The 20560-nt window shown below is 29.6% G+C and overlaps 1 protein-coding gene and 2 long non-coding RNA genes across 18 annotated transcripts; 1 reads left to right on the top strand and 2 right to left on the bottom strand.

Annotated features, from left to right (window-relative positions):
- Window positions 1–1585: 1585 nt before the first annotated feature.
- On the bottom strand, window positions 1586–20266 carry LOC141528031 (uncharacterized). Of its 6 annotated transcripts, none has more exons than XR_012479276.1 (4): window positions 2985–4556; window positions 2604–2714; window positions 2325–2523; window positions 1586–1836 (listed from the first exon to the last, which is right to left on the bottom strand). XR_012479276.1 is itself a non-coding variant. In XM_074243860.1 (4 exons), the coding sequence occupies exons 1-3, from the start codon at window positions 20093–20095 to the stop codon at window positions 2520–2522; spliced, it is 264 nt and encodes an 87-aa protein (XP_074099961.1). In that variant the 5' UTR covers window positions 20096–20266; the 3' UTR covers window positions 1586–1836; window positions 2325–2519. The 6 variants fall into 6 exon arrangements, 2 of the variants coding, with proteins under 2 accessions (XP_074099961.1, XP_074099960.1); XM_074243860.1 differs by lacking the exons at window positions 2604–2714; window positions 2985–4556 and adding exons at window positions 19691–19937; window positions 20083–20266; XR_012479279.1 differs by lacking the exons at window positions 2604–2714; window positions 2985–4556 and adding an exon at window positions 6420–6952.
- On the top strand, window positions 7083–8588 carry LOC141528032 (uncharacterized). The gene is made up of 3 exons (XR_012479280.1): window positions 7083–7492; window positions 7667–7838; window positions 7970–8588. It is a non-coding gene; the product is annotated as an uncharacterized LOC141528032 (long non-coding RNA).
- On the bottom strand, window positions 12425–16750 carry LOC141528070 (uncharacterized). 11 transcript variants are annotated; one of them, XR_012479299.1, is made up of 7 exons: window positions 16377–16750; window positions 16173–16311; window positions 15640–16028; window positions 15556–15578; window positions 13307–13384; window positions 13071–13178; window positions 12425–12965 (listed from the first exon to the last, which is right to left on the bottom strand). It is a non-coding gene; the product is annotated as an uncharacterized LOC141528070 (long non-coding RNA). The 11 variants fall into 11 exon arrangements; XR_012479295.1 differs by having other exon boundaries at window positions 12426–12965; window positions 13048–13178; window positions 15556–16028; window positions 16377–16748; XR_012479293.1 differs by having other exon boundaries at window positions 12426–12965; window positions 15556–16028; window positions 16377–16747.
- Window positions 20267–20560: the final 294 nt, after the last annotated feature.

Genomic DNA, 20560 nt, shown 5'->3' with positions numbered 1-20560 from the left:
GTTGTGCGGAGTGGTCCAGCAGTAACGGATGGCGCTCAGGCTGGGCCCTCGGAGAATCGGACTCCGGGGATAACCCCCCTGAGCATTTAATAACAAAATAATAATAATAATAATAATAATAATAATAATAATAATAATAATAATTATTATTATTATTATTATTATTATTATTATTATTATTATTATTTTAAAATAATAAAATTAAAAAATTTTCAATTTTTATTTTAATATAAAAGTTAATATATTGATTTTAAAATAAAATAATTATTAATTTTTTTTTTAAATAAATCATTATTACTTGTATTTTAAATTTAAAACTTATCCAAGTAACTAAAAGTACGAAAATAAAAATCCTTTATTACATTAAAAGTTTATGACATTCATTAGGTCTCAACACCTGATACATTTATTATAATTACTTAATAATTAGCTTAACCGTGAGAAAATTTCGAGCGTGTAAAAAAAATTTATAATTTAATTGCTGAGAATTTAAAATAGATTTTATTATTTTTTACTCACGAATTAAAATTACAACTATCTACCCTCGCGGTATTGAATTCACACGTGATCCACGGTGGATTAACGGAAGATCCACTGGAAATCCACATTGGAACCACCGTGGATCCACGGTAGATTTTTGCCATTTTGACACCGTGATTTAACGGTGGCTATACGGTGGTTCGATGATGGTATGACGGTGGTTCCACCGTGGTTAGGCAATGTCTTTTTAGTGGATCGAGTGTGGATCCACTATGGTTCAAGGATGTTTTTGTCGTGGTTTTAGAATGGTTCCATTGTGGTTATTGAGTTATTTCACTGTAGTTTAACAGTGGGTTGACAGTGGTTCCATTGCGGTTACTTAGTGGTTTTACTGTGGTTCAACTGTGAGTCAACGGTGATTTGATAATGGTTCCATTGTGGTTGGATGGTTGTTCGACTGTGGTTCTATTGTGGCTACACAGTGATTCGAATATTACTGTGGTTACACAGTAAAATCGAAGATTCTCAAAAAAAAATAGGAAGTCACTGATTTTATCCCGATTTTTTAAAATTGAGTTTTCGTTGATGTTTTGAAATACTAGGAAAATAATCTGACTTTTGAAACGGCGATATATGTGTGTGTACTTATCTTATCTTCTTATAATTTTCGAACGGGTTGACTGATTGAGATTCAATTAGTAGCATCTAAAAAGACTTATCTGAACTTAGATTTTGGGATCGTTCGAAACGATTTGGCTCAGTATATTTTGAGGAATCTCAAAAATAATATTTCCGAAAATTCGTTTTTTTTATATTTATAAAACTACTTGAATAATCAATTCTAAAATGGAATCAACTCTTTCTAAAATGAATTGCGTTTTATCGTGCTTCAAAGATTTTAATAATGACATTTCTTTCTACCTCCGATTTTTGAAGCTTTAATAGTGCAAAATGAAACAACATCAATCTACAGTAAACCAGGTGAACTAATATTTTGATTTTGAAGCGCTAAAAATATTGTAACTATATAGGAATATTTTGAGTGATTCGGGTTCGAAAATAGCAGAAAGTTCGAGACATCGCTTGCAAGGTCAACTTTTTTCTGTTTAACATGAAATATTTATTTATTAAGTTTTGAAAATCCAAGCATATTCAGCATAACTGATAGAGTAAAAGTAAAGGTAATAAAATTTTTTAAATAAATAAATTCAGTTCTGTCGAGGACGTGCACATTTCGGGCCTCTCTTCTTTTCCTTCAACTTATTACTGATCCAATTTTTAATGTTTTTATTAATATCATCTGTTGAACCTGGCCTAACCGGAATGAAATGCTTTTTTGTAAATGCCTGCATATACCTGCAAATTATTAAAAGAAAATTATTATCAGGTCCACTACGTAATTGTGCTTCTGAGAATGTTTGTATGTGTGGGTCTGTGAACTTTTCATGACTGTTTGACAAATTGGCTAATTGATAAGCAGTTTGTGACATATTTTTCAAAAGGTTCATTAAGCTTAGATTATCAGAAAATTTAAATCGATTGAATCCACTAAATTTTGAGAAATCCGAAGGATTGGTACAAATAAAATCATTCACAATAGAATATTAACAATAGAACAGAACATACACAGAAAATGATCATCTCGTACTCATAAAAAACGACATCGGTTACCGAAAAGCAAATCAAAACCAATTAATTCGGTTAAGCAGTATAATTGGAAAAAGTAATACCAAAAAGTTTTTTAACTAATCAGGATTTCTGTATAAACACAGCCAAACACACAGACACACACGAGTAGGTATCATTTTAAATCAATCAAAAATATTTTTAGATACAATATTTACCTTTAATTTTGCTAATGTCACGTGTAGTCACTTTAGAAAATTCTCCTTTGGCTTTTAGCTCAGAGATGTACAATTTTTTCATCTGATCATTAGTCCACATGACGTTCATAACCCGGCCAGCTCTCATTTTCATTGTGGAGGCCATGAGTACGTTAGTATACTGTTCTGCGTCAAAACTCACGCCACCAATCGTTGTTATCTATATAGAAAATTCAAACTATTAGATATATTCATTCTGAGAAGAAAAAGTCCTATAATTATAATAACAACAACAGTTACTTAAGTCATAGAGTTTACAAATATGAGCGGCAATTTAATATGTACGTTTGTGTGATACAACGTGAGTAGTTTTATTTCATTGCTATATGCACTAAGAACCAGTTTTTCAATCTGAGATAAAAACAAAATTAGTATTGTGAATACATCGATATATATAAAAATATAGATATATTTTATCATTAGATTTAATTTTATCTCAGATTGAAAAACTGGCCGTAAATAAATAAATTCAAAGATAATTAATAGAACTACAAAAAAAAATTAATTGAACTGTGGAATTTATTGTAGAATAAAATTTTTTTTGTAATAATAATGATGATAATAATAATATTAACGACAATAATAATATTAATAATTATGAATAATATTTAATAATATTACTGATATATAACAATATTAGTAATAATAATCTGAATAAAAACAGTTTCACTGTAAAAAAATTGCGCCAAGTCCACGTTCATAAGACTCTTATCTTAATAACTTTTGCCCTTTATAAAAAAAATAAGATTAATTTCAATACCTATCGTTTTTTAAAAAAAGATTTAAAATACAATAGAACACCTATTAAACGATATAGTTTTTAAAAAATTAAAAAAAATTTTGTTGAAAATTTAAAAATTAAAAAAAAATTTATTGAGCATACTTGCTGTGCGTTTTTTAATACACTAAATTTTATTAATTCCACAAAAGGTAAAAATTCTATGAGTACGCACAAAAAAATTTTTTTTAATTTTTAAATTTTCAACAAAATTTTTTTTAATTTTTTACAAACTATATTGTTCATTAGGTGTTCTATTGTATTTTAAATCTTTTTGTGAAGAACGATAGGTATTGAAATTAATCTTATTTTTTTTATAAAGGGCAAATGTCATTAAGATGAATCTTATGAACGTGGACTTAGCGCAATTTCTTGCAGTAAAACTGTTTTGGTTGGGTATTTATTACGGGTAGAATTACAGAAAGAATTGGTGGGAAAGCAGAGTAGGGTTAAGAGCATAGAACTATAAACAGAGGATAGAAAAGGGAGGAGGAAGGCTGTTGGCATAGAGATGAAGAACAGAATAAGGGCAGGTGTGGGATTATGAAGAGAAGAGAATGAGAGGAAGGAATTTTTTGAGCAGAGAAGCTGGAGTCTAGAAGAAGAAGTAGAGGAGATGGTAAAAAGGATTGATAAGGGGGACGGATTTAGAGAAACTTGAGAAGAAAAAGCAGGAAAGGCAAAGATGGGAGAATATATGGGAATCTAAAAGTAATAAGGAATATAAGACCGTGAAAGAGATTTAAGGGGAAGAGGGGATTGTCAGGTTAAGTGAAAGGTGGCCAGAGTGAGGACAGTTGGAGAAAAATTGCGAAGTTCAGACTGGGAGATGGGTTGAAGGGGGGCAGATACGGGAAAAATAAGGAAAGTAAGAAATTTAAGTATTGTGGTTTGAATAAAACGTGGGAGCACTTATGGGAAGTACGTTCAGATATAGAGTTAAAGAAAGGGTGAAAAGAGATGAGGCGGGAGGAAGGCAGGGAGAAAGGTTGCTGGTTAACATTGAGAAGTTATCAGAGAAATTTAAGGGGAGGGAGTGACTTTGAGCTCGATAATAGCAGGAAATTTCAAGGATGGCTTGCAGGGTCAACCTTTATTTCTACTTTTTTAAATATCTGAACTGCAATATCTCTGAAATAAAATAGTGAATTTTTTTGCGGTTTGCGGCGATCGATGTCGTTTTTAAGCAATACAAGAGTTTATTTTTACAAAAAAAAATTGATCTGACTAAAATTTTGTAAGATAATTGAGAAAAACAATTTTTGGAAATTTTTCGACAAAGATAATTCATAAACAAATCAACCGATTAATCGGTTATGCTTGCGCAAACCTGTTTTTCAGCTCGATAGTGGCTAACGTCTTTTTTTACTTATGGGTCTTGCTGGAGATACTTATGGCAGATTTTCGTGGCAAATCTTATGCTAGTCTTACCTAAGAATTTTGGCAAAGTTATCAATAGAATTTTAATGGAAGATTGGGACCAGAAGCGTATTGAATGTAACTTGTGTAACATTTAATTGAACGTAGAGAGTAAAACGTAGAAAGAACGTAGAGTTTAAAAAAACACTTTGAGAAGTTGAAAAAAAAATTTTTTGGTGGCATTCGATCCAATTTCTCAAGAGCGACAATTGTTATACAGTGTCAAAAATTGATTGGACGAAGAATTTTCAAGATATTGGAAACAAAAACATTAGAAAAGAAGCTTGATGCTGCAAGCAATCTGTGGAACTTCTCACTATTTTCAAGCTCAGAGCGCCCGAAAATATCCCTAGATAATACTAAAATTTACAGCTCTTCGAGGTCAAAAATTATTTTATTACATTTTCTGCGCTCTACGAGCTGAAATATTTATTTTAAAATCATTGTTTATTTATAAGGAAAAATTAGATTGGCCTTTAGGTCAATCTAATTAAAAACTTCAAAATTTTAGAAGTAACATTGTCAAATTGTAAGAATTAGTTTACCGAACCGATACATTCCACGTTTGAAAGCAATACATCCATCAAGTAACACATTCTAACAACTTATTATTCGTTAAAGAATCTAGGTTGATAAAACCAGCCGTTTTAATTGCTTTATCACAAGATTTGTATGTAATTAAACAAACTAATTGTTGGGAGACAGATTGAAAAAACTTTTTCTTCATACCTCGGTCGAAAGTACATACTTTCGTCCCTAATAGCAGGGATGAAAGTTTAACATTTACTCCCGGCGAGAAATACACGTGCGCTCTCTACAACGACGGGAGGAAAAATTTCTCATGCATAGTTACACTCGTAACTTGGGACTATTTATTCCGTCGCTATAGCAAATTGTTAACCGCTGTCATTTCTGTTGCTACCTCTAACCTTTAAAATAATTATCAATGTTGTTTAGTCGTCTGTTAATTTAATATTAAAGTATTATTAATGTCAATTCAATACCCCAGTAAAAATGAATAATACGTTGTCATCTTAATGATACTGAAGTTAGCTGTCAGCTGTCAATTTTGAAAATTTTTATAGCAAATCAATTATAATAAAAAAATGCTTCTAAAAATTTACACTTGTAATTTTTATTAATTTTCACATGTGGAATTTTTTTACTAAATTTTTTTATGATAATTTAATTGCCATAAAATTCTAAAAAAATTTTTAATGTCTGTCAACTTCAGTGTCATGTGATCTGATGAATCCACCAATATCAAAACTGTATATTTAGTGGAGATATAATTTTTAACTGCTCTAATATCAAGTTTGAAAATTGTGTTTTTTATGGAAAGATTATTAATAACTGTGATCATTCGAGAAAAAATGAAAACGATAAAAAAACGCAATCAGAGTTTTTAGCTTATAATATGTTTTGTTTTATAAATTTATAATCACTAATATAATTTGTTAAACTAATGAACGTAAATTTAACTTTGATAAAATGGAATCCATTTATTTTTAAAAAATATGACCAGGCTAGACTCTTCGAATGTATTTGATGACCGGAAGGAAGTAAGCGTAGAATATTTTTTTTTTTTTTAATTTTGTTATATGCCAATTAATTGCTCCTTGAATGCTCTTTCAGAATCCGTAATTGCTCCATGTATATTATTATTAGTTAATTAATAATTAATTTTTTAAAAAGTTGCCGAGTCGAAAAATTAAAATCCTTATAACTCAAAAAATAAGCCACTTTTAATACATATATATATTTTTTTAATTGCTCTCGATTTGCTCTATTGATTAGAGAAAAGAGTTATCTAATTTTTGCAATATTTATAATAATTAATTATAATAAACTATTTGTACGTGTTCATTGCTGTCCTATGACGTCATCAATTGTCGCCGGAACTTGCGGAGGGCATATTTACATTAGCGCTGTCGCGAAATTACTCTCGTCTTAATGTTTACGTTTTGTTAATAACCTGAGGTTATTTTCACTCGAGTGAGGTTCAACTACAGTTTTAGTGCCTTTTAGTGCTAAAATTGGGATTATCGCCCTCCAAGTAAAGATTGTAAAAAGTTTGATCCAACGTCATCATACATCATCTATTTAGATATATTTAGTAGTGGACTTATACAGCTCACTCGTGGATCATCACTCAAGAAACAAGTGTCAAATTATGGATAGAAATTTTTCGTGAAATCATTACATTTTATGGCTGCTTGTACTGACCTTACTTAATAATCAATAAAGTAATTCTAATCATAGTAGTGAAAGTCAGCTATCATTAGTGATAGTTAATGTACTGCCTGATTTTGGTCATGGGATTGAAATTGTGTTGGGTATCAGAGAAAACCACGTCGAGTAGCATGAAGAGAACAAAATTAAAGAAACTTAGAAAAAAAAGCGTGAGAATCTTGGAAAAAAAAATGAAGTGCAGACTTTCTTTTCGTGAGACAGAACATTATTAATGCAGTAGTCTGCAACGAAGATCTAAAATTTTTATCAATTAAAAATTTGAAGTTTAGAATACATGACATTAGTTTAGTCTGTAACAAGTCAAGTTTGAGGAATTTTGCAGTCACGAACAGTCTTGAACAGCTGAAATATGAAAAGTCGTCTAGAACCGTTTTGATATAAGTCTCTGGTACTTCACTATGAGTGTGAACTTAGCGGACAACAGACAATCGATATCTCGGCGAAGGAATCGAATTTACAAAAAATAAAAAAATGCAGTTATTCAAAATTTGGATATTTACAACTATATTTATTTGTATTTAAAAAAAAAATTTTTTTCCAATAGAAATTTGAAAGATAAAATTTTGACGAGCGCTCCAATCATCATTTTCTGGCGGAGAAATTCAAAATGAAGTATATTCATCTCTTTTGCACCAAAGTATGATTTTCCTACTTAAATTTAGAGTATTATAAAAATTTGGTAAGTCTCCTTATGTTTACATAAATCAGAAGAAATAACTTTTTGCAAAAAAAAAAATTTACGGGAAATTAAATTCTTGAGAAAAAAATTTTCCAAAATTTTTCCACAAACCTTCTGATTATTCATTAATTACTTTACACATTTTTTTATAGCCACACTTTTTTTTATTTGCAGCTATTATTACCCAGACTTCTGGCTTCAATTATAACAGGATTATTAATTTAGATTAACTGAAAATCAACAGCGCTTAATTGTATTCGATAATTAATTTATTCCCATTGATATTTCGAATATGACATACCAAAAAGCAATTTTTAGGAACAAAGGCTAAAAGATAAAGTAATTGGTAAGAAAGTTTATATTTTTTCTTTCTTAAAAAGACTTGGATATGTATTTACTTTTTTTAATACTTATATTATTTATAATACGCATTCAGTATATTTATTTTACAATTTGTTTTTATTATATCTGTTTTAGTTAATTGTGAAATTTGATTAAGTTTATCATCATCTGTTGTGCCTTAATCACCTGTATTGAACATCTATGAACAGTAGCCGGTAGCAGTAGATGAAAATATTTGTCTAAAATAACATCAACTTGAAGCAACTATCTCTACCTCAGAGGCGTGCGGGATTAAATTTATTTGTATTTGTTAGTCATCTGTCAGATCAAAAATAATATTAGGCTGTAGGTGTGATATAGAAGACTGATCTGTTGTCAACTCAGGAAAAAGAAAAGTAATTGTCAGGAACTATGAGATCAGCTTTTGGATACCTCTGCCAAGGCAAATAAGAAAATTGATCGTTTATTCGGTTTATTTATTAACTCATATAAACTTTTGCTGTAGTTTAAGTTTATGATCATACGCTCAATGCATCTCGTATCACTTTGAGTTGCATCCTTTTCTTTTGCATCGATGTTAGCTATGGTACCTTTTTTGTTTTTATCATACTATTAGTTATAAATTAAATGGGGTTTTTTTTTATTCTAAATGGCTAAGTTACATTGAATAAAAATAAAAGACAAATAGATAAACAGTGAAAATTCTTATATTAATTTAAGAACTGATACTCTAAAAGCTTTTAGAATGTAAGCGCTTGGATAAGTAAAATAAATGGAATTAACAAAAATAAAATAATAATATTATGATCAACTAACCAAGTTTAAAGTACTATCAATAGTTGTACAATCTATTTTTTGTTGTATTTATATTAAAATTGAATTTAGTACTTTTTTGTACATTAATTTATTTAATAAAGTTTATTATAATAGAATAACCTGCAACCTGTACTATTTTTTACAGTTGACAGATAAGCATAATAAATTATACTAAACAATATATAATAAAAATTTGTAAATAAAGTTTCCAAATTTTTATAATAAATGTGTTGTAAAAATTAGGAATAACTTTTGGTAAAAATTAAACCTTAAAAGTAGACATTTTCTCCATTAAGCTATTTTATTAGTTGATGTAAATATTTTTTATTTTGATGTTTTCATTATACATTTATATAATAATTATATGTATTTTTGTAATTTATAATTCTAATAAAATTTAAAAATACCTGATAAAAAAAGTATAAATAAGGCTTGACTACATTTTTAATTTTTTTAAAATTCGCGCTGTGCCGTTTTTCGTTTTCTTTAAATAATCATAATTAAACAATTGACAATCAAACATAGCGTACCTTTAAAAAAACCACCGCTGTGTTTAATTTTAATGTGTTACTGTTGAATATGATTTTATTAATACTTAGTAGTGCATTAATTATTAAAAAAGAATTATTTAAATAATAATAATCAAACAATTAACAGTCAAGAATAACTTTATTTGAAAAAAAAAAAATAAATAAAATAAGAATTTGCTCTGTATTAAAGTGTTGCTGTGAATTATATTATTCTTAGTTAATAGTTCTTTAATTATCAACAAATAATTCTTTAAATAATAATGATTGTTTAATGTTCATTAAAAAATTAACTGTTATTACATAAAGGAGTATCTATAAAGAAAAACAATTATACTGGTGCAATTTGATGAATGATTATTAAACATGATATTATTAATTAATAATTAATTGATTATTAATATATAGTTTATGAAAATGACGTCTCGAGCTGCTGTCTCTCATTTTGAAATTTTTGACGTGATTAAAAATTTTGAATTATGTAATAGTCAAGATAAATTGAAGTCAAAAACAGATCATGTGTGAGTGGAGATTTGTTCTCATTGGATATATGATACTGGGACATATCGAATGAACCCGACCAACTTATATTTCTATGTTCGTCAGGATAGAAATGGTATTTTCGAAAGTTATAAACGGTATCGAGGTGAAACTTTTATAGCAAAAAATAAAAACTCTATTGAAGAGGATAATCTTGATGAAGAAAGAGATTCCAAAGAAATGCCAGAGCTTCGATCCGAAGATTTCACTCTCCATCCACAGAATGATAATCACTTGTGCAAAGATAAAATTCTCAATTTTAAAATTACGTTTTCTGAAACTCAATGGATATCAATAAAGCCCAGTGAAAAAACTGATAAAAACAAAAAAAAATATTGGTCTTTTCAAAAAGGTTGGACACATATTGTTTGTGAGTTAATATATGTAAGTCAAAAATTACCATGCGCATTTAATTTAACAACTCATAATATCTACCAGGACAATACTGATAATAATAATTTTACTATTAAAATAGATGGATTTTGTACCGTTAAAAAGTGTCGGGCTGCCATTTACGGCGAAGGAACATTTAATTTTGGTAAAAATGATAATATTACACTAAATATAATAACCTTGGACGCAAAAGAAATAGCTCATAATAAAAAAAGATATATTTCTGGGCCTTTACGTGAAAAATATAAACAACAATTAAAATGTACAAAAACAGAAAACTTTAGATCGAAGCTAATAGAAAAATTTCATGAGTATGGTCAACAAATACCACCTATAATCCCAAGTCTCGTCGTTTGTAATAAAATCAGGCAAGAAGCAATCAATGAAGATCTCGGAACTCACGGTACATTATGGGAATCTCTGGACAGGTTAAGAGAAACTGTAGATTTCAAACCAGCGCTTCATCAATCTGGAAAAGACAAGTTCTTTTTATTTTATTGGACACCTGAACAAATAGAAGTTTATAACGATTTACTGACCTTCAATCCTTGTGTTTCCATTGATGCTACGGGAAGCATAGTTCGAAGAATTCCTCGAAAAGATAATTATTCTAATGGTCCAATTTTTTTATATCAAGTCGTGACGTACATTGGGAAATTAATTGTCCCGGTCTGTCAAATGCTCTCTGAACGTCATGATACTTCAATCATCAGTCTTTGGCTGCGAGACTGGTTTTCAAATGGTGCTCAGATTCCACTGGAGATCGTAACGGATATGTCAAAACCACTTCAAAGTGCTATTTGCTTGGCTTCGAATAATTTAACTTACAATCAATATTTATTGATGTGCTATCGCTTCTTAACTAATAAGTCTAAAAATTTAGTCCAACCTTACCTGCGGATTGACATCTCCCATTTTATCCACTGGATTTCACGCTTATGTTGCTTCGTTAATGTTAATGCTGCGGTGAAAGATTTCTACTTACGTGTTTTTGGCCTGATGACAACTATCGAAAATTTTCGTGTATTGGAAAAATTAATGAGAGCCGTTTTAAAGGTATCTCAAAACAATCATAACTGTTCTAATGAGATTAAATGGTTATTAGATAAAATAAAAAACTTTTGAATTTGATCTAAGTATAGATTATAAAAATTTGAAAAGTCAGTGTTTGTGAAGAAAAAAGTCTTGTGAACATCATTTATCTTGTCTTGAAGAAGGTATAAAAGAAGATGATATTGCAATCCGCTCAGATGAAACGGATGAACTTGATGACTTCCTAGAGCTCTTAATTACTGAAACTTGTCCAGATGATTCTTCCGATACATCTATAAATTATAATGATATTAACAGCTACTATTGTCCTGGGATTTTACCAAGTTTAAAAATAATATTTATAAAATTTCCATCGTGGTCAAACGTTATGAGATGTCTTTACAATTGTGAGAATGAGGTTCCTGTATCAGAACGATCTGAAAATTACTTCAGTTTCGCTAAAAGCAATCTATTAGTAGATTATCAATTAGTCCGACTGGATAAATTTCTGGTTAAACACTTAAGATCAATCTTTTCAAGAATTAAAGAAGGGAGAGCAGAACTTGAGCAGTTAAAAATGGAAGAAAAAGAACTTAAAAAGCATAAAGGTAAAAAACAAACTAAAATAACTATTGACAAAATTTTTAAATTACAGGAAAATTGGAAAAATCAAGTACAGTCTACTACTTTAAGCTCTGAAAAAGCGACACGTCACTTGCAAAACAGGATAACAATTTAAATTTAACTTTCAGTGATGATATTTTACCTGATGAACCAATTCAAGTAGCAGAAGATTTAAATACAAACTCAAATGATGGTTTAATTTTTGATAATCATTTATCCGACTCACTTCAAAGATTCGAGGACTTAAATTCAATTTACAATGATAATTTCGAAACGCTTTACCCAATTATTGACTCAGACGCAGATCTTAATTCAAGTTTGATCAAAGAATTACCTGAACCAATATTTGTCTCAACCCCAATAAAAAGTGAAAGTAAGATTGTTGATGAAAAAATGTCAGACGTTCCTGGTCCTAAATATTCATTGACTCAATCATTAAATGACACTATCTTTTCTTTAAAAAGAAAATCTGATGAGCATTATTCTATAACATTAGATTCAAAACCACCCAGTTTTCGATTGAAATGTAGTAAAATAACAAAGAAAAGAAAAAATATAGTAAAAATCAATCAAGTCCTAAGTCTAAACGCGGCAAATATGTAACACCTTTCCCAGAAGTAGACGTATTGCATGCTAAAGTACTAAATAAAAAACGGAAAAACAAAAATTGAGGAAAAAGAAAATTATTCGCAACGGACAGTATATTCGTGCATACCCAATCAATGGGAGAAAATTAAGATTGCTTAACACGTGTCCTTTTGATAGCTTGATGGAGGTTTTATCGTTCACTTACTTAAATTTCATTCATTTTAAAACTTTTGTGGATAATCAAATTAAACCCAATTCTTTCTTTTCTTGTTTACTACATTATACTGAATTTGGTGCCGATGCATCATTTAATAAAAAACGACTCAGTTATTTATTTCATAGTAAGAAGTATCCAGAAAAAAATTATTCAATAAACTGTTGTGACGATGTATCAAGAACTTTCTCATGGATTATGAGTGAATCTGATTGTAACACTGAACAAACATATTGTACCAACAAAAAATGTAATTACTTCGAGTCTGTCAAAGCACCAGTGTTAAATGTAGGCGCTGCATTAGTTTGGAAAAATGGTCTTCAATCCTTGGAAGAGTGTATCACTCAAGAAGTAAGAAAAAAACATCTATATCCATGTGACTCGTGTAAAATAGTATCTGCAAAGAAAATAATTAATGTTACTTCATATTTGTGTTTCAACGTTGAACATTTTTCTGAACACGGTCTCAAACAACGAACAGGATATTATCTGGAGGAAATACCAGTTCGTTTGACGGTTTTTGAAATGTCATTTCTGTTGGCCGGTGTCATCGAGTACCTTATACCTGATGATCCAGAATGTACAGCTCACTATATTGCATATATTCGATCTATCAATAATGTTTGGACACAAATTAATGACTTGGAGGAAAACTCGAAAAAGTTTGCACCAAAAAAACGAGAAGTTAAAGCTTTTTTATTATTTTATGTACGAGTGTAAAAAATCTAAAAAACTTACACGTGAATTAAATAACGACTATTGCTCAACAACGGTACTAAATTAAATTTACACTTTCTTCCTTCTTATATGTAAAACCTATTTTTGTTATAAAAAATAAAATTTTAATTCTATGATAACAATAAAAGTACATATAAAGTTACATATCTCTTGATTTTTACCCTTATCTTTACTAGGGTGGGTCAAAAAAATCGAATAATTTATTTTTGACTTTATACTCTGAAAAATAGGTTCGTAGACACCTAAAAAGAATTCTCTCCAAGTATAAGCTCTTAATTATAACGGGAAGGTCCTCCGCTTTGCGGGTTTCTATTTTTTTCGAATAATCAGATAAAAAAATTTATATCTCGCTTCCAACTGCTTGGAAAAATATTCCGTGGCATAGATTTTGTGAGAAATTGAATGCTTTACAAAAAAGGTCTCTTATGACTTTTTCAAAAACTCAACCGATTAAAAGATATTCATAGTTGAAGTTTGGCTATTTTAAGGAAAATATTCGTTTTTATTATGAATTTTATAAGTCGAAGAAAAAAATTATTTCGGATTGCGGAACTCATGATTTTGTAGGAAATTTACTGCTCTACAAAAATGGTCTCTTATGATTTTTTGATTAAGTGAAGCCGTTACGAGATATTCATCGTCAAACATTAACGAATATCAATATTTCCAGTTTTTGATCAATAATTCGATAAATTTTAATTTAAACTATGAGTTTCAGGAAAATTTACATAAATTTGAGTTTCGATCGATAAAGAAATGTTATAAACAATTTTTTTAATATTGTTTTCAGTCTTGAGCTTGTTTGATTGCATTAAAACAAGAAATTAGAGCATTTTTTCGACATATAGCCAATGATTAGTTTAATTTGAAGTGAATGACATATTTCTTTGTCAAATTTAATATGAAAAGTATTGAATCAAGTGAGAAACAACCAGTATTTAACTTTTTTATAGATAAATTTTTTATTGAATTATCAATTGCAATATAATTGTCTATATTTTTAACATAACAGTACGCTATTACTATAAATAATTTCTTTTATTACAATTTGGGAATGTTTTTGATGTTCTTTGACAACTTGCAATAAGTACTGGAATTGTTCTTCATTTTTGTCAAGCATTGATTATATTCACTGACTAATGCAACAGCTCGCTCTGCTGAATCATTGACAACTTTTAGTTGTTGAAAGTATTCTTTATTTTCGAGATAACTCTCATTAGTAGGCCATAATTCAACATCGACATCAAGAAAGTCATACGGTAGATCGAAGATTTTGAAAAGATTTAATGACTTTTTAGACACAAAGTCACTCAGAGTTCTCTGCGCCAATGAATTCAAATCTTTTTAGCAATTACAAATCTTTTAGCTTTAGAATCTGTACCTTCACGAGTATTAACAGCTTCAACAATACTTTTTTACTTCTAATGGAACGCCATCGTCAAACAGTGATAAAATGGCAAGTTCATCGCTCAAATACCATAAGTGCGAAATCATTTTTTCACACGTAGCTGAAGAAATCAAAGGATTGATATTTTTGTACTCCAATAAATTTTTCATAAACTGCAAGTCATGATAAGCAGCAGTTGTTGCAGAAGTTGATGAAAACCAAGCTTTTAAATACAATGTGACTATAAAAATACAGAAATGACGAAGACCATGCAATTCTTTCTGAGAGAGTTTGAATTCATCTCTGAATAGATACATTTTCAAACTATAAATGGCCTTAGCCATCCATCTAGCATGATGAACAGCACCAGGACGTTTGAAAGAAATCTTTTCTTGAGGCATTTCTCCAAGGAAAATCAATGATAATTCCAATAATTCTTTATCTAACTTATTATAACATTTCTTTATCGATCGAAACTCAAATTTATGTAAATTTTCCTGAAACTCATAGTTTAAATTAAAATTTATCGAATTATTGATCAAAAACTGGAAATATTGATATTCGTTAATGTTTGACGATGAATATCTCGTAACGGCTTCACTTAATCAAAAAATCATAAGAGACCATTTTTGTAGAGCATTCAATTTCTCACAAAATCTATGCCACGGAATATTTTTCCAAGCAGTTGGAAGCGAGATATAAATTTTTTATCTGATTATTCGAAAAAATAGAAACCCGCAAAGCGGAGGACCTTCCCGTTATAATTAAGAGCTTATACTTGGAGAGAATTCTTTTAGGTGTCTACGAACCTATTTTTCAGAGTATAAAGTCAAAAATAAATTATTCGATTTTTTTGACCCACCCTAATCTTTACTCCCTGATATCCTGAAACAAAATAAAGAGTATCAATTTTTCTTATAAAATTTAAGATAAAAATACTTTTTACCTAAACAATAATTTGAGAATTGTAGATAACAAAAATAGTCTTTTGATTATTGATGATAGTATTGTTTTCTTCACAGGTTTTAAAAACCCGATTACATGTTTCCTGGCAATTGCTTCTTTTTCTGTGCTGACAACAGACCAATCTTCTATGTCACACTTATAGCCCAATCATTTTTTTTTAGATTTTCATTAGCGTGCTCAAAGATATTCCTGAGTTACTTGACAATATTCTCAAATGTTTTTTTATTATTTATATTATAAACACACAATATATTTACAGCTCCTCGAAGTCAACAAATGAAGCTACCGGCTACTGTTCACAGATATTCAATACAGGTGAATGAGGCACAACAGATGATTATAATAAACTTAATCAAATTTCACAATGAACTAAAACAGATATAATAAAAGTGAGTTGTAAATAAAATATACTAAAAGCTTATTATAAAAAACAAAAATGTCTATAGCAGTAAATATTCGAGTCTTTTTAATAGATAAAATATAAATGTCTTACCAATCACTTTAACTATTTACCTTTGTTCTTAACAATTAATAGAAAACAAATTTTCCAACGATTTTACTATGCTACTGACATCTTGGAATTTATTGATTTTCAATTAATCTAAATTAAAAGTTTTGTTTTAATTAAACCCTAGTATTCGGGTGATAATAACTGCAAATAAAAAAAAGTTTAAAGTAGTTAATTAGTAATCAAAATACTTTTAGACAGAGACTTGCCAAATTTTATAATACTCTAAATCTGAGCAGTAAAATCATACTGAGAAGCAGCGAAGAAGCATTTACTTTTGCTCTTCATGCTACTCGACGTGGTTTTCTCTGATACCCAACACAATTTCAATCCCATGACCAAAATCAGGCAGTACATTAACTATCACTAATGATAGCTGACTTTCACTACTATGATTAGAATTACTTTATTGATTATTAAGTAAGGTCAGTACAAGCAGCCATAAAATGTAATGATTTCACGAAAAATTTCTATCCATAATTTGACACTTGTTTCTTGAGTGATGATCCACGAGTGAGCTGTATAAGTCCACTACTAAATATATCTAAATAGATGATGTATGATGACGTTGGATCAAACTTTTTACAATCTTTACTTGGAGGGCGATAATCCCAATTTTAGCACTAAAAGGCACTAAAACTGTAGTTGAACCTCACTCGAGTGAAAATAACCTCAGGTTATTAACAAAACGTAAACATTAAGACGAGAGTAATTTCGCGACAGCGCTAATACATGTAAATATGCCCTCCGCAAGTTCCGGCGACAATTGATGACGTCATAGGACAGCAATGAACACGTACAAATAGTTTATTATAATTAATTATTATAAATATTGCAAAAATTAGATAACTCTTTTCTCTAATCAATAGAGCAAATCGAGAGCAATTAAAAAAAATATATATATGTATTAAAAGTGGCTTATTTTTTGAGTTATAAGGATTTTAATTTTTCGACTCGGCAATTTTTAAAAAAATTAATTATTAATTAACTAATAATAATATACATGGAGCAATTACGGATTCTGAAAGAGCATTCAAGGAGCAATTAATTGGCATATAACAAAATTAAAAAAAAAATATTCTACGCTAACTTCCTTCCGGTTATTTGATGCCTGCCCCCACGACCAGCAGCACTCGCTTCGCTCGTGCCGCAAGTGTCGGGTCAGGCATCAAGACATACTTATCTGCACTTGAAGTTAAAAAAAGTAAAATTGATAACGTACTTTCGACCAGCTATGAACAAAAATCGTATACACTACACAGGCCAAAAGTTGAAATCTCGGTCATGCGCGTCATGGTACCCTCGGCTTCGCCTTGGGCATCATGACGCGCAGGGCTGAAAATTCAACTTACGACTCTAGTAGTGTAATATACTATTATGTTTAATTCTTGTTGTAGGTTATTAAATCACAATTCCTAATTGTTATTTCTCTAAGACTCAATTTCAATATATTTCATGTAATTTTTCTAAATATTTTAGGTTTTCTAAGACACAAGTAGCTTTTGCCGGAATACCAATTTTTTCATCAATAGATTATCAGCTTATTAGTTTTCTTAGAGTTAAGCTTTATGAACATTCTTTGTAAATGTAGGATAAAAAATGTTATTTTTTAAAAAAAACTTAATGTTATTAATTCTATTATGTATATAAAAACGTACGATGTTCAAATATAAATTATCTAACTTCATTTTACACATGATGAAACTCTTGTTGAAAATAAAATTTGTTGGTACCTAAAGTGATAGTGAGTTTTTAATTATTTCTTCATCATTTAATTGAAAAAACTAAAATTTTTTATTTCCTTTCAAATATCGTATCCTGTAATGTAAGTTGTAAATTGTATGTCATTGACTGCAAACATATAATTTTTCCATTAAAATGGTAATATTTTATCAATTGTCTAATAGAAATATTTTATAATTTTACTGTTTATTTTTAGGTGCACTCACTCTTCTTTACGGCAATATTTGCTTATTGAGAAAAGTTGTAAGTTTTAGATCTGGTTAAATGTATTGTTTGCTGAATATATTTTTGATGTTATAAAATATGTCAACTTTATAAAATATAACTTGTTTAATCTACTACTGAAAATTAATCAATTAGAAAGTAGTAAAAACGGTTGATTCTGCAGCCTACCTGGACCCCTTCATACTACTTTCAAGCTAAAATCGCTCAATAATCACCTCAACTGAAAATTTTGCTCTTTAACATGAAAATGTCAAGTTTAATGTTTTTTTAACGCTTTCAACAAAGTTTTGTTCCAATAAATTATCTGCTGCTCTAAAATGCTGATCAATTCGAAAATGTAATCAACTCTATTTATGGAAATCAATGTCGATCGCAGCAAACCGCTTGTAATTCAGCTAATTTAATCAAATGATGTTATGAACGAAAATTTCTCAAAAAATATTTTGTTCAAAAAATCTTCAAAAATTTTTGTCTGATTGATTTCTTCGCAAAAAATTAAAACATCGCTCTTAAAAAATTGCGTCAAATGCTACCAGAGTAATGAAAATCGAACGTAGCGTTCAAATAATATGGTGTTTTTAAAAAATAGGAGCGATAACGTTTTCTCTAAGTAACTCCTGAATTTGTAAGTATCAATGTCTAAAACGATGCGACTATTACTTTTTGAGCTCAAGAATAACGAAAAGTTTCAGAAATGGTCTGCAGGATCAACCTTGTTCTCTAATTTTTTTTATTTTTCGTTTATGATATCTCTTAACGATGCCAAGTAATTGTTGTTGGCTTTACTCCACTCGATATATTTTTTTCTTGGTCGAAGAGCTAAATAGTTTTTAGAATTATTCGATGCAAGAAGTATATATATTATTTTAGGAATTTAATTTTTAAATATTCTTAAAAATCTAGCAGATTGAATAGAAATCACAATAATACTACAGCGGAATCACAGTAGCACCAAAGTTGAAGCACGTTAAATCCACCATTAACCTACGGTCGAACTTCAGTGGAACCACGGTGGATCCACCGTGGAACCATTTTTAAACCACAATTAACCCACGGTTAAGCATTAGTGGAACCACCGTAAAACCGTTACGGAATCACGGTAGATCCACGATAAAACCACAATTAACCCACGGTTAAATCTCAGTGAAATCACTGTAGAACCTCGGCGAAACCATGACAAATCCACAACAAACCCGTAGGTGGAGCCACTATAAATCAACAATGGATCCACTGTCAAACGACGGTTATGTCACGGCAGAACCACGGTGACAAAATGGCTGAAAACCACCGTTCATCCACCGTCGTTCTACCGTGGATGCATAGTGATTGCACGGTAGATCCACGCTAACCGTGGATCCACCGTGGATCCACTGTGGTCCCCTAACTGCGAGGGATATACAAAAAAAAAGTAAATAAAATATTTGACAACGCAATTTAATTAAGAATTTACTAATATTAAAATTATAAATAATAATTTACAAATTATTTATACATACTGATTCAGTGTTGTTAAGTTATGAAACTTAAAAGTAATTAAAATTTGAAAGACAAATACCTTAATTGTTTGTAGTAAGATGATTTAAGCAGGCCATCGGTAATGATAGGGCACATAAAATTAAAATCTGGTACCAAAGTCCCGAGATCCGGATACTCGTAAAGCGGAAATTTTCCATTACCAAGATCCTCTTCGTTTGTGAATACGTTGAATACGACGTTTACGGGGTTGATCTTGTAGTTCTTGGAAGGTTGAAACTCGCAGTCCCAAGGCTCGTTCCTTGAGGCCGGTGCATGCACAAGGTGATCTAAAAAAGTCACAATAGATTGAAGAATTGAAGAACAATATAAAGTTTTCGACGATTGCCCTCAACATTGAAATAAAATAAAAGCTAAATACAATACAAGGGTTCTTGTTATAGTAAAATTTAATTAAATATCCGGAAAGTTTACCTGCAATCGCCATTCGGTCCTCGTATTGGAACAACTCGGCGCTGTTTAGTGGCTTCTTGTTGTCATTTCTTAGGGACCTGAAGGTGATGGACAGAAATTATGGATTTAATTAATCATATTTTGTCTCAAATGTACAATATTTGCAGTAGCATTTGCAATGCTCTTTGCAGATTTTCCTACTGAACTTCTTAAAATCCAAATTATTACTTATTAATTATTAAATGTGAAGAAATGAAAATAATTATTATTACAGTAATAATTATTGATAAGAGATGTAATGACATATTATTATTATAAAATTAAAAATTTTAAATTTACAGGTTAACTTTTATGAGAAAAATTTATATTTTAATTAGATTTTTTTTATATTAAATATAAAATATAAAATGATATAAATAATTATTTACTTACCAGGTTAATTATAATAAGTAGCTGAAAATAAATTTTTTATTTTTTACCTTTATTTATTATTAAAAAT

Source organism: Cotesia typhae, unplaced genomic scaffold (genome assembly GCF_013202065.1).
Source record: "Cotesia typhae breed Kobodo isofemale line unplaced genomic scaffold, CoteBio_Ctyphae contig_42, whole genome shotgun sequence".
Taxonomy (NCBI): Eukaryota; Metazoa; Arthropoda; class Insecta; order Hymenoptera; family Braconidae; genus Cotesia; species Cotesia typhae.
Note: the sequence above shows the minus strand (reverse complement) of the source record. Positions and strands in the feature narration are given on the sequence as shown.

Bases quoted from the DNA above. Each gene is read 5' to 3' on its own strand.
- LOC141528031 (XM_074243859.1), bottom strand. From the start codon at position 5,156: ATGTGTTACTTGATGGATGTATTGCTTTCAAACGTGGAATGTATCGGT. The intron at 2,524-5,105 runs GTAAACTAATTC...TTTTCTATATAG, and splicing joins ACGTGGAATGTATCGGTTCG to ATAACAACGATTGGTGGCGT. The intron at 1,837-2,324 runs GTAAATATTGTA...AATAATTTGCAG, and splicing joins TGACATTAGCAAAATTAAAG to GTATATGCAGGCATTTACAA.